Below are 16,883 nucleotides of genomic sequence, written 5' to 3'. Positions count from 1 at the left end.
GCCATCCAGGAACAGCAGTGAACCTTGAAATATACACTCAGTGTTCTAACAGAACCTCCCTCTTCCAAGTAGTTTACAAGAAAATCCACAGCTGTCAATTCATGACTGCTCCCCATCACCCCCCTTCCCCAATTTCCAGAATCTAGCATTACGCCAACTCAAAGATTTAAAGTCTGAGGGTACTGTTTAGGAAGTTTAGCCCTTACAGGACTGGAGCTGCCTTCCTCGGCCTCCAAGACTTTGAGGAAGCCAGCAGGGCTTTTGTTACCGAGAAGATATGGTTAGGAAAGTGTAGTTCTAGTCACCGAATCTCATTTTCCAGATGCCTACAGGCTTTTCTGGCATCTGGTCTAAGGGGTCCTCTGGTAAAGGACAGGCACCTGTCAGGGTGAATAATGAATGAGAGGAAAGGGAAGTGGCCTGGGTGATGGAGTTCTATAGGTGACACTACTGGACGGTGAGTATAATATTGCATGGAAATTCCTTACGCCCTGCCTGATGCCTCTTGCAAGATGCAGAAAGATGTGTTCCAGCAGATGATTCAATTTTCTTCAACAAATTCCTTAGCATAACAATTATAATTTCCCCCATAAACTTTTTGTGAGTTAATAAAAATGTCAGGCCTAAGAGAATCGAGCTCATTAAATAAAAATGACTATGTTGGTGAGAAGCTAAGTTGTTTTATTATTATTACAAATATAATTACAACAAAAAAAGAAAGAAAAAAATAATTACAGGTAAACTGAAACCATTTTTGATACGACATACATTTCCTGTGTGTAGTGGCACACAAATAATACATAAATGTATTCCATCCTGAACAAATCCTTTTTAAAACTTTAAAAATTAATACATTAGCTTATTAAGATTTGAATACAGTACAGGTTTCTGGTCATGAGTTCTTTGAGTTTCTTTTCATGGCCAACAAGACATTCAATTCTATGTCACCATTTTCCTTGTCTACAGTAGTAATATACAGTTTGTTAACAGACGTTTAAAATAAGACTATTGTATACAACTGTGTAATGTAGTGAGCCCACATCACAAATTATATATAAAAGTACATATAGCCCTGGGCCAGTGTGTTAAGTGGTTAGAGCTCCCCCAAAAAGGGTCGCAGATTCGATTCCTGGTCAAAGGCAGGTCCCTGGGTTGCAGGTTCAATCCCCAGCTCTGGGGCATGTGTGGGAGACACAAATCATCTTAATGTTTCTCACATCGATGTTTCTCTCTCTCCCTCTCCCCCTCCCTCCTTTCCTTCCTTCCACTGTCTGTAGAAATCAATGGAAAAAATATCCTCGGGTGAGAATTAACAACAACAAAAAAGTAATATAAAGAATATATACTTATACCTTGGCTATTCTTAAATGACTTGAAGCAGACAATACATTTACTTTTAAATGCCATTTACAGCATGAATTCTTGAATGACGTGAATTTGCAAATGAAAAATGTTTTCCAGACTCAAAATGTTGATAATTTCCAAGTGGACAATCAAGTACATTAGAATAAGTTGGGTTCCAGGGAAGTGCCATAAAATTGCTTACTTCCCATAGTCATTCTGAATTTGATGCTATAAAAATACTACTTGGATTTTTTTTTTCTGCACTGCCTACAATCCAAGTTATTAAAGTTTAAAACCATATGAAAGCCTTTATGAAGATCCTGAATTGTATTTCTCATTAAAGGAAAAGAAATGGCTGGGTGAGTCATGTCCCTCGACTTCTGTAGAAGACAAAGCAGGCCAATGTCAGTCATTTTGAAAGTTAACACTCAGCACTTAATGTGAATTTATATGAGTTTAGGAGACAATTTTTACGAACTTGTGTCCCTCCAAGCATCCTGAGGGCAGTGAGAACACAAGACTTCCGATCATCTAAACAAAAATCATTATCAAATGGATTTATTAAAGAGCTACGCAGAACAAAGGGCAATGTGTGTAGCTACAATTGGCTTCCATGGGAATTAGAAATGACTTCAGCTGAGGGCATTTTTAACTGATTCAGAGTAAAACAATGAGGCTTGAAAACAAACTACAGAAAACTAAAAATCAGTGGGTAACTCTGATATGAAGAATCTGTGTTCTTTATGTTATAGTTCGCATGTAAAATGTATGTACATTGTTTCTTTGTTAACACTGTTTAAAAACGTCAGCATTTTCATATGTAAGAAAAAAGAAAATACAGGCTCTTGGCTAATACCTGTGAACAAATGAAGAAAAGTGATGGGGGCCACCTCTCCAGTAGCTTTCCATCAGAGATAGTGTTTGATCTTGAAGCTAGTGCATCAGTTTTTAAAGCTCGTTTAATTTTTTACACACTTAAGATTTATTTGCATATCGACTAAAAAGCTGGCTTCATTGTCCATGCCATTATCAATCAGACAAAAAACTATCAAACACCCATAGAATGCGCAGATCTCTTTGAAACAGGGTCATGGTGCTAATCTGTCCTAAGACAAGGCGTACATTTTGAGAAAGAAGTATTATGATTTTTCTGAGAGCAAAGGTTGCTAAATACTGCAGCACACTCCTGAGAGAAGCACAAAATCACCTCTGACGTTTTTTAAGCAACAACTCCCTGAAGTCTAGAATTTATGGGACCAGCAATGTACTAAAAGTTCACAACTCTCAACACACATCTATCTAGGATTCAATGAAGACATTCCTCAGATTTTCATGTCAAATTATGTTAAATTTTAAAAATACAAAATGAAAAAACACAGAATCCATTTCAAATCATCTTAAATAGCAATCCTATGACAATTTATAACAACTGTAATTTCAAACACCAACGCTGGAATATGCTTCACAATCCAGTTATCTCAAAATGCGATCAAAAACTTTGGGCAGGAGCTTCTTTCATAAATTCTTCGAGGACGGCTACCACATTTTTGGTTTCAGGCATTTCTTCATGTTCCACTTTAACGATCTTCAAAAGGATATCGCCACTACCACAGTTCTTTAGGAACATGTAACATTTAAACAAAGCATAATGATTCATTTCTGCCTGTCGGATAAATCTCTTCAAATTATTTGTGTCTTGTATGGCCTAGAAAAAGATTACCCAGTTAAATATGTGTTTCGTGAGATAAAAATGATGCCTAAAAACACTTCATATCCATCCAGCTGAAAACATTTCCTATGTTGCAGAGATGTTTACTTTTTATTTTAAATATTCCCATCATTGTTATCACTAATATGCTGTACAACAAAATCTCTTACACTAGCATAAAGTAAAAATAGTTTTTAAATCTTCTAAAAATACTTTTAAAAGGTGACAACACTCCTCCCAACAAGAATTTTGAACCCTTAGGCACTAAGCCACTTTTTTTGTGCTTTTCAACTAAGATATGTCACAAATTATAAGGTTGATAATAACTGAGATATAAGCAAGCATTCAACCCAATTAACTGGAAATGCAATGATATGTATGTAGAAGCCACTGAAAACATAAATAAAGTAAATGCCTTCTGAAGATTCTAGTTTTGAGAAGGTCCTATTTAATAGACATCACAGCTAGAAAGCAGATCTGTTCCTCTGTCACTGGACCTAATTAAAATTCAGACAAAAGTTATATGTGGCGGTTAGCACACAATTAATTACCTTTAGTTTAAAGTTCTCCAGTACTTGTCGAAAAAGAAAAGGGTTACCTCCTTCAGCACCATTCAAAAAAGCCTGCATCCAATCCTCACAAAATCGGTTGCTTCCTATAAAATATTTTAGAAAAATTAAATAAAAATAAAATTCTATAAAGCCAAAACATTTATTCTTTTTTCTTTGTTTATTTACTTTAAAATATGGGTTTTTTGCCGAAACCGGTTTGGCTCAGTGGATAGAGCATCGGCCTGCGGACTGAGGGGTCCCAGGTTCGATTCCGGTCAGGGGCATGTGCCTGGGTTGCGGGCACATCCCCAGTAGGAGATGTGCAGGAGGCAGCTGATCGATGTTTCTCTCTCATCGATGTTTCTAACTCTCTATCTCTCTCCCTTCCTCTCTGTAAAAAATCAATAAAATATATTAAAATAAATAAATAAAATAAAATAAAATATGGGTTTTTTAATTTTTTTATTGTATTTTTTTTTAATTTGGGGGGGGTATTGATTTCAGAGAGAGGAAGGGAGAGAATGAGAGAGAATTATCCCTTGACTGCTTTCTGCATGCCTCGTACTGGGGATCAAGCCATGCAACCCAGGCACATGCCCTACCTGGAATCAAACCATGACCTCCTGGTTCATAGGTCAACACTCAGCCATTGAACAACACTGGCCGGGCTCTATTTATTTACTTTAAGTTGAGGTATACATGGCATATAACATTATATTAGTTTCAAGTGTACAACATAATGATTTGATATTTGTATACATTGTGATATTCTTTATTTCTTTATTAAATAACACACTTATAATGAATTATATAAGACTCCTATAATGGTCTAAGAAAACTGTACTACCTAGCTAAGAACACCAAAATAGCTGAAGCCCCCATGTGCTACTTCTCAACTGCATTCCCCCTTCTTTCCCATTAGAAAGGATATCATTCCCATGTATTCCTTTAAACTCTTGTCACGTACTTTTGTATCGCTAAGCTCTATATAGTATTATTTTGTATATGTCAAAACTTTTATGTATTTTTCTTTTTTAAATTTTTTTTATTGTGGACAATATTACAGATGTCCCCTAATCCCCCACTGACCCCCTCTACCCAGTCTAAGTATTCTTCTTTTTTTTCATATTGAAAGGAAAATAGTTTAATTAAGATTAAGATTCACATTATGATAAATGGTAATTTTAATACACCCTTTAAATTTACTATGTATTTTTCTTTAATGGCTGTTTCACTAGTATGTTTGAGCTATATGGAGACATGTAGCTCTAGTTCATACATTTTCACTGGTATATTCCATTGCATGAATATAGCAGTTTATCAGATAATTTTCCTGTCGATGGAAGCATTTAAGTTGCCTCCAACTCTTTGCTATTTCAAACAATGCCTTTATGAACATTTTTGTATTTGTCTCCTTGTATAAATATACAAGAGTTTTTGCCCAACCAGCATGGCTCAGTGGTTAAGTATCGACCTATGAACCTAGAGGTCACGTTCAACTCCCAGTCAGGGCACATGTCTGGTGGAGGCCATGCAGGGGGCAACTAATCAATGATTCTCTCTCATCATTGATATTTCTATCTCTCCCTCTCCCGTCCTTTCTGAAATCAATAAAAATATATTAATATATATACACACAAGAGTTTTTCTATATACTTAGGAATGGAATTGTTAGGCATGACATGATTTTCCATGTTTTTAGAATTGCTACTGTTTGCGGTGAGTCAGGATAAACTTGTAAAGATGCACAGGGGAGGAAGGATAAGTTTGTACTATTTGTTCAGAGTACGAAAACAGAGACAGACTCACAGGAGCCACGGGATGGCTGCTTCAGAGGTCGTGACTCACCTGCGTTGTAGAACTGAGGCTGGGAACTACTGCAGTCAATGACCACAGACTTATGCTGCTCCTCCGTCATGGCCATGCACAAAGATGTCATGGTGCCTTCATGAATAAGGCCTTGAAGACTGGCCACACTCAGAAACCTGCCACACACACACACAGTCCTTTACCACAAACAATATTGCAGGATGGGAGGGAGAAAGCAAATTCATTCTGCACTATGGGAAATTTAAAAACATTATCAGGCCCTGGCCAGGGAGCTCAGTTGGAGCATCATCCCAAGGTTGCGGGTTCGATCCCCAGGCAGGGCATGTACAAGAAGCAACCAATGAATGCATAAATAAGTGGAACAACAAATTGATGTTTCTCTCTAACATCAATCAAACAAATATTTTAATGTTCTTTTAATAAAAATATAAAAACATAAATATCAGGCTTGCTGTGTAAAAGTTTCTTCTCTTTGCAAAACTATTCTTTACCTGTTAATGTCTCTCTTTGTTTTTTCATCTGATTCTTTAACCTCAACAGGAGTATAACTCAGAGCCTACGAGAGAAAAATAAGGCCTAATTGATACAGGTATTCCAGTTTTCCTTATGAGCAACTACTTGTGACTAAGTGTCACCTTCCCCCAAACGACCACCTGTGATGGGTATTGCCCAGGAGCTCTCCTGAGCCTCGTGCAGCTGCTGCTCACTAACAGTCTGAAACTGGCTTTCCCACCTGGTCGCATGGGACCATCCAGTCTCCGTTGCATCTACCATCACAAATTTCAATGAAAAAACTGGCCATTTACTCAAGCCTTCCCAGTGTCTGGATATTTTAGTGAATTTTCATTTTTTTTCCCGAATATTTTCATATAGTTAAAACACTTTGGATTTCTGTTTTCCTTCTCAAATTATTTGGAAATTACACCTCTCCCAGATCATCTGAAAAATTATTTTACATTGTTTTATCCTATTAGGAAGACCCACTATTTGCAATTCCACCTTAATAAAGTACCTTTCTAGATCCAAGTGAATAGAGTGCAAGCCTTGCTTGAGTAATATTCGGAGGGGGGGGGAGTAATATTAAAGAAAATGAGTAAGTCTTTAAATAATCCAAACTCTGCTCAACTGGTTCTCAGTTAAGGAAATGCTTTCGTTGGGCCACACTTACAGCGTGTAGCAAAAAGGTAAGCTGCTCCTGAAAGAGAAGAACCACCCTCTGGATCGGGCACACGACATCCTCAAACCAGCTACTCAGGTAGGACTTTACATGGTTCTCCAGGCCCCTTTCCTAGATCAAGAGAGAACGTCATTGCTTTAACATAAGCCTTTACCTTAGTGGACTTAACATTTTCTTCACGATATTCTTGACAGTGAAAGAACTGCGGACAAACACCTCTTTTTTTAAGCTAACACCCATTCAAAAAAAAGGAATTATGATATAAAACACTGAGAAATGCATTATATAAAATCAAAGTCTGAAAAAAAAAATGAAAGATTGGATAGAGCTCTATGCTATCTCTTCACTGGGAGGAGTTGTGCATTACATGTCCATCTCCCCACAGTACACTCATTGGAGATACGCTCCTAACAATCCTGGTACAGTGTCTGACACATGTATGTATTAGCTTACAAAGAGCCACTTGAATGCCTGAAGGAATGTAGGCAGTTCATTCACACTGTGAATAGGGAAGAATACAAGTTAACTTGTCAAAACACTCGATCCCACTCCATTTGTCAAACGTGCTGCCAAGCGCACATCTGGCTTCCTGGGCTGAGCTGCTCTCTGGGGACTAGAGGAATTGCTCCAGTCGGAGAGCAGCTCCCCCAGACTCAAATCCCTGGCTCACTCCTATGCTACCCTTTTCTGCAGTGTCTTTTAAGTGCAGGATAAGTAAAAGGAGATATTACCTTAAGTAATGGGTAGTGAATTTATAAGGGTTATGACTTTAAAAACTGCTATAAGCTGAATGGATCGTTTTTAAAAGGTATAAATAAATTAATAGATGTGGATATATATAATTCATAAAAGATCAATGAATGAAAAATAGAACATTTCTAAAAATCTTTGATGTTGAGTTCAAGGACAGTCGCTACCATTGCAAAGCACGTCATCGCAAAGGTGCCAGAGGCTTCATGGACCATTAGTTCTGACCATAATACTAGTATAAATCTTATGTGCCTAGAAATCAGGAGAAGAGCACCTCTTCCTCACTTGACATGTCACCAAATACCATTGAATTTAATGGACTGAATTTTTCATGGATATGAAACATCAGAAGCCGACTTGTGAAACTTACAGCACTTATAGGACTATGTTCCCTGCTTTCCTTAACAAATACCTCCAACTAGCCCTCCAAGCAGCGCATTTTTAGAATTTAGGTGTCATTGGTCTACCTGTATAATTTGACAAGTATAGAAGTTATAGTATGTTAATCACCTCAGTCTCAAAAAAACTATTGAATCAATCATCTTACCTCACAGCTCATGTTATTTTTCAGCCCTTGAATGTACTTGTCCAATTCAAGCCTGAAAGTATGTTCTTAAGGAAGTAACAATGGATGAATCAAGAAGTGTTTTATCTCTCAATAGGAAATATAAAGTCTTGAAAATAACACAAACTGTACATTAAAAACAAGCCAAGACAAACTGGTCATATAAAGATATGGAATCCAAGTAAATATAAGGGGTAGGAAAGCCTTTTAGAGGAGTAAGACCCCTTCTCTTGCCTCCCCACGATTTCCTTCTAGCTCAAAGACCAAAGAAAGGATATAGCTCAAGTCCTTTTTCAGACCCTCCTAAAAAACAGACCACGTACTCTGAAGGGTTATGTTCAGAGTCCACTGCTGCTTCAGGAAGCAGTTTTTCTTGTTGGAAAAGGCAGTAGTAACAACCGACCCGGTAACCTGGAATTCTAGAAAAGAAAGAAAAAAGTTCTATGTATTATTCTGATAACTCATGCATCTAATTTTATGGGCTGTTCTGAACCCTGGTCATCTTGATCTGGCAATACTGTTATATTGCTAACTAGGCCAGAACTTTCCAGATTTCTCCTTGGTTTACTCATAAAAGCAGAGGAAAATGAATGTATACCATGATGGGTTTCAGCTAAAGCAGCACCTAACAAACATGGAATTTCTTTGAATTCACCTGTTTTATGGGGAAAATGCATGTCAGTTTCACTCTCATTCACAGTACATGTCTACATAAATATTAGCATGCTCTCTCCCTCCCCAAACCTTCACGGATCACTGGAGCTCCAGGCAGATGCGACGTGTTCACCCTGTGGCCTTATCTTTGACCTGTGGCCTCCCATTCCTGAGGGGACTTGATGCCAACATCATGGTCTGAAGTGAACTACAATCAAGGTGTGTAATAGAAAGACGGCTGGAATTCAACTGAGGACACCTATATTTAAGCCTGAACGCCATGAATGTGACCAGCCTTGTGACATGAACGTCTCTGAATTTATTTCCTCATCTGAAAATGTAAGTAAGGGTATCTGCTCTATTGCCCCTTTGTAGAGACAATGGCATCATACTTTGTGAAAAGCACTTCACAAACTGTATAGTGTGTGCAGTTTTGGTGATTAACTCTTTTCTCCCAAGTCCAAGACTAAATCAGTACACTTCGGCGGGAAAGTCTCTGCTGTTGAATTAATTCCATCCCACAAATGTTTACGTGTGAGGCCCAGTGCTCAAGCAGGCAGAGAACAAGGATGGATTTTGCAGGTCGAGTGGGAGTTGATCTTTCGGAGTTTCTCATCACTTCTCATATTTAGCTCAGAAATAAAAACTCGGGACACAGCACATTTTACACTTACCTCAGCTCCACAGATGCAACATTACCCAGCCCTTCAAAGACGGCTCCCTTAGAAAGACGCTTAGCAATGAAACTGCGCAGCTCTGGCTCCACTTCAGATGGTAGATTAGTGTCCGCCAGGGAGAGGCTTGACAAATGAAAGACACACAGTGCTTATCAGTGGCCTACTGCATTCATACCCCGCAAGTCAGACAGATTAGTACTAAAAGCCAGAGTCCCACCCTGACTGGTTTGGCTCACTGGATAGAGCGTCGGCCTGCGGACTGAAAGGTCCCAGGTTCGATTCCAGTCAAGGGCATGTACCTTGGTTGCGGGCACATCCCCAGTGTGGGGTGTGCAGGAGGCAGCTGATCGATGTTTCTCTCTCATCGATGTTTCTAACTCTCTATCCCTCTCCCTTCCTCTCTGTAAAAATCAATAAAATATATTTTAAAAAAAAATAAAAAAAAAATAAAAGCCAGAGTCCCTTTAAGGACTTGAAAAAACTGTGACTACTAGTGAGGCTGATAGGAGTGCGTGTCACCAAGTATGAGCTACCTCATCAAAGACTTTAAAATTATACTATCTTTCACCTCATTCTGTATAGTGTGATGACTCCATTGGGACCCCCCAGTCCACCAGCCTTACCTTTATTCCATAGTCCCTCAAGTTTCTTATCTCACTTCCCTGTCCATGGCCAGTCATTATAATCAGACCCCTGCACACAAGTCTCATTCAACCCTTTATTTTCATCTCACTGTACTTGCTTAGCAAAATTTCAGCCCTGATAGTCCAGCTCTCTATTTACTCTGCACATGCATCTATGCAGTGGAATCTAGTTGGACAAAACAAAATTAATGATCACTAGCCTCAAGTGGGCCCAGCTCTAACTACATTTCCTGGCTCACTCATTCATTTTTCTACTCCCTAGGTCACTATTTCACGCCTCCTCTTTTTTCCTCAATCCTCCATCTACCTCTTACCCATGAATAAACACTCTAGCTTAGCAATCACTCAGGAGCTAAAAATAAAAATTTTAGTTTGGTTTAGGTTAGAATATAAAGTCTATAATTTGAAGATGCAGGAAGAAAAGGTCTTCTATCACCAAACTTCCCAACAGATAATATGAACCCAATACTTCTCAAGGTTCTTTTGTTTTATATTATGGAAAATACATATACAAAGTAGGGAGAATAGTATAATAAACTCACATATACCTACCACCCAGTTTTAACAATTATCAGCTTATGGCCAATTTTTTTTTTTTTTTTTTTTTTTTTTTTTTTAGAGAGAGAGGCAGAGGGATAGAGATAAAAACATTGATGAGAGAGACACATCCATTGGCTGCCTCCTCCACGCCCCCCACCAGGGATCGAGCCTGCAATCCAGGCACGTGCTCTGACCCGGAATGGAACTGGGGACCTCTTGGTTCATGGGTCAACACTCAACCACTGAACCACACTAGCCAGGCATGGCCAATTTTGTGTCATCTGTACCCCCATGCTTGTCTGTACCCTTCCACCTTCCAGACTTATTTTGAAGCAAGTCTCTGGCATCATATCATATCATTTCAATCATAAATTTATCACAAGGTATCTCTACTTTGCATCAAGTGTTAAGGTTCATTCATTCATTCACTTAATATATATGCATTAAATGAACAAAAGAGAGCAATCCCTCCTGTCCTGGGGCTTATGTTTTAGTGTGCAGCAGAGGCGCTAAGAAAGGGGGTATGCTAAGGGTAAAAAAGGAGGATTTTAAATGTTTTGGTACCCATACGATGTTGACCATTTACTGGAGTTCAAGAAACTCAGAATACCTGTCTCTGGCTAACCACCTTGGGCACTATGGGTATCTGGCTCTGTCCCAGCCTTGAATGCATGAGCCAATGCGGAAATCAAGGTGAGGTTCCGAGGACACAGGTGGGCTTGATGGTTGGACTCAGGGACAGCTGAGTGGAGACAGGGACCCACGGACACCTCGAGGATTCACGCACAGGCATGAGCGACGGCCAAGCTGTTTTTACCTGAAGTCGTCACCAGAGGGCGTTTCTGCATTTGTGCCACTTGGGCTTCCGTCATCGCTGTCCCCTCTCGGCGGTGCCGACCTACACGCCACAAAAGCAAGACAGCTATCATGATGGGCTCCAACTCAAACGGAACTCGGGGCGCCCCCCCCCCCACTCAGCAAACAGGGGAGGGGCGAGCGGTCAGCTGACACGCTGCCAGGGAGAAGTGCCTGTCCTCACGCCCAGGCCACTCCACCACCCGGTGCTGATGGCGCCTTCTCTCCGGGCAACACCAGGGAGAGGAAGTTCCATATCCAGAAGGGCCAAGGAATAAATCCTCTCTGAAAACCAGACGCTAAGGGGCCACGGGAGCCCAGGAGAGTCGGCCGGGCAGAGGATAACGGGGAGGAGGGGGATGGAAGACAGCGGGGCGGTAACGGCAGGAAGGACGGGGGTGGAAGCTGACATGGCTGGACATGCAGGCGGGGCACCGCGCTAAACAAAGGCCGCGGCGACGAGAAGGGGCGAGGACAAGACAGGGCCGGGCCGGGAGGAGCGCGGGCGTCGCAGCAGCCGGCACTGGAGTCCCGGATCGGGGCCCGGAAGGACGGCGTGGGGCGAGGAGGGCCCTCAGGGGAGAAGGGGCGTTTGCGAGCGGCCAGGCCGCCCGGCCCGGGTGCGAGGAGGCGCCGGGGCGGGGCCGCGGGGAGGCCGGGCGCGGCACCTGCTTCCGCGGTAGCTGTAGAGGCAGTAGTGGCTGCTGGGCGGCGGCTCGGGTCTCCGCTCCTCCGCGGAGCCGCCCTCCTCGCTGCTCTCCAGCTCCTTCTCCTCCCCATCCAGCGAGTCCTGCAAGGAGGGGAGCATCGCGGCGGCTCCGAGCGGCCCTGTGTCCCCGCCAAACCGCTCCCCCGCGGCCGGACAGTCCTCGGCGGCAGGGCTCGTCCGGCTCCCGGCCCTCGCGCACCTGAGTTCCGCTGGTGGCGCTGGGCTCTCAGGTGAGGAAGCCGGCCTGGAAGGCTTCTCCCCGCGGGGACTAGGGGGCGCACTAAATCACCTATTATATCCTGAAAGCCGTCCACCAGTTCTGTTTTAACTCCTTTTTCACCTCGGTGTACCTTAGGACGTCTAGGAGACTTCCCATGTGATAAAGACGGTACAACTAGCAGGACACATGGAAAAGATAAAGCTGCCCTCCGATCGCCTTTCAGGCACGCCAACACACACACATCAGTTTGATCAAAGATTTCAAAATGTAAAGGGACGCTCCTCCCTTTAAAAAAAGAAAAGGTGAGCAGATGGGAGAATTTTTAAATGCTTGAAGAAGGCCTTTCTACACTGTGGACAAAAAGGGGCCACATGCTAACCTGACTAACGCAGGGAAGGACTGCCTGGCAAACTAAACTCAGGCACCTAAAAGGCTGTCTGAAATTAAAACCTTTTCAATTAAAAAGCAGTTTATAGCCCTAGCTTGGCTCAGTGGATGGAGCGTCAGCCTGCGGACTGAAGGGTCCCGGGTTCGATTCTGGCGAGGGGCACATGGCTGGGTTGAGGGCTCGGTCCCCAGTGGGGGGTGTGCGGGAGACGGCCAATCGGTGATTCTCTCTCATCATTGATGTTTCTATCTCTGTCTCCTCCCTTCCTCTCTGAAATCAATAAAGAAATATATTTAAAAAAATAAAAAGCAATTTATAGTAGATAGTAGTGTCCTGGGCCAGTATCTTCCCTGACAAAGACCAACTCTGATATTAACCGAGCCTATTGTCTTGATCATTTCCATAAATAATTGAGAGTAATAAGATTAATGCACATGCTTTGGAGAAAAATTTGAATATATCTGTCAGTGTTTTCAATGCACATGCCCTTTGACTATCAAAGAAACACCGGGACATCATCAAATAGATACACGTACATAAGTGCAAAAATATGAGCCCACATATTCCTTGCAGCATGGCTTGTAATGATGACAAACTAGACACAGTCTGAATGTTGGTCAATAGAGGAGTGATTAAATAAGTTATGATACATGTGATGGTAGGAAGAATAATGACTCCCGAAAAATGACCACATCCTAATCTCTGAAACCTGAAAGCGAGTTACCTTATGTAGCAAAAGGAACTTTGCAGATGTGATTAAATTAAAGATCTTGAAATGGGAAGATTATTTTAGATTATGCAAGTGTGCCAAACGTAACTACATGTACAAGAGTCTATATAAGGGAGACAGGAGACCAGAGGAAAAGGCAATTATGATACCTAAAGCGGAGATTGGAGTGATTTGGCACCACAAGCCAAGGAATTCATACAAGCTCTAGAACAGGGGTCCTCAAACTTTTTAAACAAGGGGTCAGTTCACTGTCCCTCAGACCGTTGGAGGGCCAGACTATAGTTTTAAAAAAAAAAACGATGAACAAATTCCTATGCACACTGCACATATCTTATTTTGAAGTAAAAAAACAAAATGGGAACAAATACAATATTTGTATTTGCCTGTGGCCCGCGGGCCGTAGTTTGAGGACCCCTGCTCTAGAAGCTAGAAAAGGCCACCAATGGATCTTCTGATCCTTCAGAAGAAACACAGCCCTGCCTACCCATTTCAAATGTCTGTAATATAATAACTGTGTTGCTTTAAGTCACTACATTTGTGATAATTTGTTACCGCAGCAATAGCAAACTAACACCTGTATCAGAAGACTATACAACTATTAAAAAGAATGAATTAGAATATGTGCACATATAGAAAGATAATCCAATATTTGTTTTTGTCCCAAAGGAGCTGACAACACAACTGAAGAGAGAAAGCATGCACATGGGGAAGGGCAGAATGTGATGACTGCTAAGAAAGTACTGTGGACAGCTAGGGTGATCTTAGGAATCTTATTACTGGCCTCTTGAACTTTACCATCTATGAGCATAATCTGAGGACATTAGACTCTGCAAGTTGGTCTATTAACTACCAACAGCAATAACAATACCAATATAGCATTTGTAGTTTAACAATTGCTATTTATTTAGCAGTAACCAGGGGTCAGGATATTTACCTATTTTATTGCATTTACACTTGGACCAACTCTGTAACAGGGAGGTTTATCCTTATTTTATAGATGAAGAAACTGAGGCTCAGTCAATATAAGTGATCAAACTATGTTTATCTGACTTCCAAATCCATACTCTTATCTGTTGTTTTTTAATAATTTAATAATTTTATTGAGAGAGAATCATTGATCGGTTGCCTCCTGCACACCCCACAGAAGGGATCAAGCCCACAACCTGGGCATGTCCCCCTGACCAGAATTGAACCCAGGTCCCTTCAGTTGCAGCCTTATGCTCTATCCACTGAGTCAAACCAGCTAGGGCAGTGGTTCTCAACCTTCCTAATGCCGCGACCCTTTAATACAGTACCTCATGTTGTGGTGACCCCCAATGTCATTGTTACAAATTGAACATAATGAAAGCATGGTGATTAATCACAAAAACAACATGTAATTATAGATGTGTTTTCCGACGGTCTTAGGCGACCCCTGTGAAAGGGTCATCAGACATATAAGCATAACCAATGGACATAAGACACTGGGGGGTAGGGGATTGTCAAGGGGGGGGGGGAAAGGACACATATGTAATACCCTGTGTAATACTTTAAGCAATAAAACAATAAAAAAAAAAGAAAAGAAAGGGTCATTAGACCCCCAAAGGGGTCGCAACCCACAGGTTGAGAACCGGTGAGCTAGGGCTTAACTTTTGTGTGTTTTTTATATTGTAGTCACTTGCTTTGGTCTTAGAAACAACCCTGAGAATCATGCTCCAATAGTGTGGCCTACAGGAGCCTTCATAACCTAGCTCCTACCTCCCCCTCTGACTTCCTATCCATCCCTCTTGCTCACTCTGGTGTTTCTCAAACACTCCAGTTTTGTTCCAGGCTATTAGTCTTTTAATTTGCTCTTCTCTCTGGAATGCCCCCAGATAGTTGTCTTCTTTCTTTACATCATTCAGGTCTCTGCACAAATGTCACCTCCTCAGAGACCTTCTCTGGCTGTCCTATGTAAAAGGAAATCCCACACACACCTCTACTGCTATCCCATCAGTCTATATATCCTATCTGCATCACACCTACCACACCGGACAGTATTTATTGTCTGTCTCCCCACTAGCATGTCAGCTTATTCAATGACATATCCTCTATCCTAGCCCATGGCCTATGGTGCTCAAGAACTCTTTGCTGAATTAAAGAGTTTGCAACCCCTTGGCATCATTTTCTTGCATGTTTCGCCTTACACCATATTAACGATATTAAAGCACACCTGCATTCCATGTTAACTTTATAGAAAAATAACGGTTAACATTTATAGAGTATTTGCTGTGAATGAGGACTCTTTCAAGTGCTTTACATATACCAGTGATGGCGAACCTTTTGAGCTCGGTGTGTCAGCATTTTGAAAAACCCTAACTTAACTCTGGTGCCGTGTCACATATAGAAATTTTTTGATATTTGTAACCATAGTAAAACAAAGACTTATATTTTTGATATTTATTTTATATATTTAAATGCCATTTAACGAAGAAAAATCAACCAAAAAAATGAGTTCGCGCGTCACCTCTGACACGCGTGTCATAGGGTTAACATCAATGATGAGAGAGAATCATTGATTGGCTGCCTCCTGCATCACTCATGTAATTCTCACAATCCCATGAGGTTGATGTTACTATTATCCCACTTTACAGATGAGTAAGCCAAAGCCAGTTATTTTTGTCCATGGTAAAATAGCTAATAAATGGCAAAGGTGCATTCAAACCCAAATACTCTGGCTCTAGAACTCTTTATTTTTTATTGATTTCAGAGGGGAAGGGAGAGGAAATGATGAGAGAATCATTGATTGGCTGCCTCCTGCATGCCCCACACTGGGGATAGAGCCCACAACCTGGGCACGTGCCCTGACTGGGAATCGAACCGTGACCTCCCAGTTCATAGGTTGATGCTCAACCACTGAGCCACACTGGCCAGACTCTAGAACTCTTAATACCACAAAATTGAGTTGAGGATGACTTGACCTAAAGTTATGTTTTGTAGCCATTTAATCAAACAGTTAATTTCAAATGTTTTGTTTTCACTTTAGATATTTAATTTCTTAAAATATTTTAGTTTTGAACTTCTTTTGTTAAATTCATTCCTACGTTTTATTCTTTTGAAGCTATTATAAATGGAATTGTTTTCTTAATTTCATTTTCAGATTGTGTACTGCTAGTGTATAAAAGTACAATTGAATTTTGTATTTTAATCTTGTATTGTGAACTTTATTAAACTCTTAGTAGCTCTAGATTTATTTCTTTTTACGGATTCCTTAGGATTTCCTAAGTACAAGTGTGTTTGTTTGTTAAGGCTATCATACAAAGTACTATAGACTGAGCATTTTAAGCAACAAAAAAATGTATTGTCTCACAATTCTAGAGGCTAGAAGTCCAAAATCAAGGTGTCAGCAGGGTTTATTCCTTGATAAGATAGTGGTCTTCCTTTTATGCATTATCTGTGTTCAAATTTCCTTTTTGTTTGTTTGTTAATCCTCATCTGAGGATACTTTTCCATTGATTTTCAGAGAGTGGAAGGGAGGGGGAGAGACAGACAGAAACATCAATGTGAGAGACACAGCTATTGG

The 16,883-nt window shown here is 40.9% G+C and overlaps 1 protein-coding gene and 1 long non-coding RNA gene across 2 annotated transcripts; one reads left to right on the top strand and one right to left on the bottom strand.

Annotated features, from left to right (window-relative positions):
• Positions 1-986: 986 nt before the first annotated feature.
• On the bottom strand, positions 987-12,260 carry C16H17orf75 (chromosome 16 C17orf75 homolog). Its single transcript, XM_059669517.1, has 10 exons — positions 11,964-12,260; positions 11,258-11,338; positions 9,254-9,379; positions 8,204-8,344; positions 7,908-7,965; positions 6,602-6,721; positions 5,925-5,989; positions 5,452-5,588; positions 3,604-3,707; positions 987-3,049 (listed from the first exon to the last, which is right to left on the bottom strand). Exons 1-10 carry the CDS (start codon positions 12,101-12,103, stop codon positions 2,834-2,836), a joined length of 1,188 nt encoding a protein of 395 aa, XP_059525500.1. The 5' UTR covers positions 12,104-12,260; the 3' UTR covers positions 987-2,833.
• On the top strand, positions 12,095-14,226 carry LOC132218372 (uncharacterized). Its single transcript, XR_009449169.1, has 2 exons — positions 12,095-12,234; positions 12,360-14,226. It is a non-coding gene; the product is annotated as an uncharacterized LOC132218372 (long non-coding RNA).
• The last annotated feature ends 2,657 nt before the right edge of the window (positions 14,227-16,883 follow it).

This window comes from Myotis daubentonii, chromosome 16, assembly GCF_963259705.1.
Source record: "Myotis daubentonii chromosome 16, mMyoDau2.1, whole genome shotgun sequence".
Classification (NCBI taxonomy): domain Eukaryota; kingdom Metazoa; phylum Chordata; class Mammalia; order Chiroptera; family Vespertilionidae; genus Myotis; species Myotis daubentonii.
The sequence above is the reverse complement of the archived record's forward strand: the minus strand, read 5'-3'. Positions and strand labels throughout refer to the sequence as shown.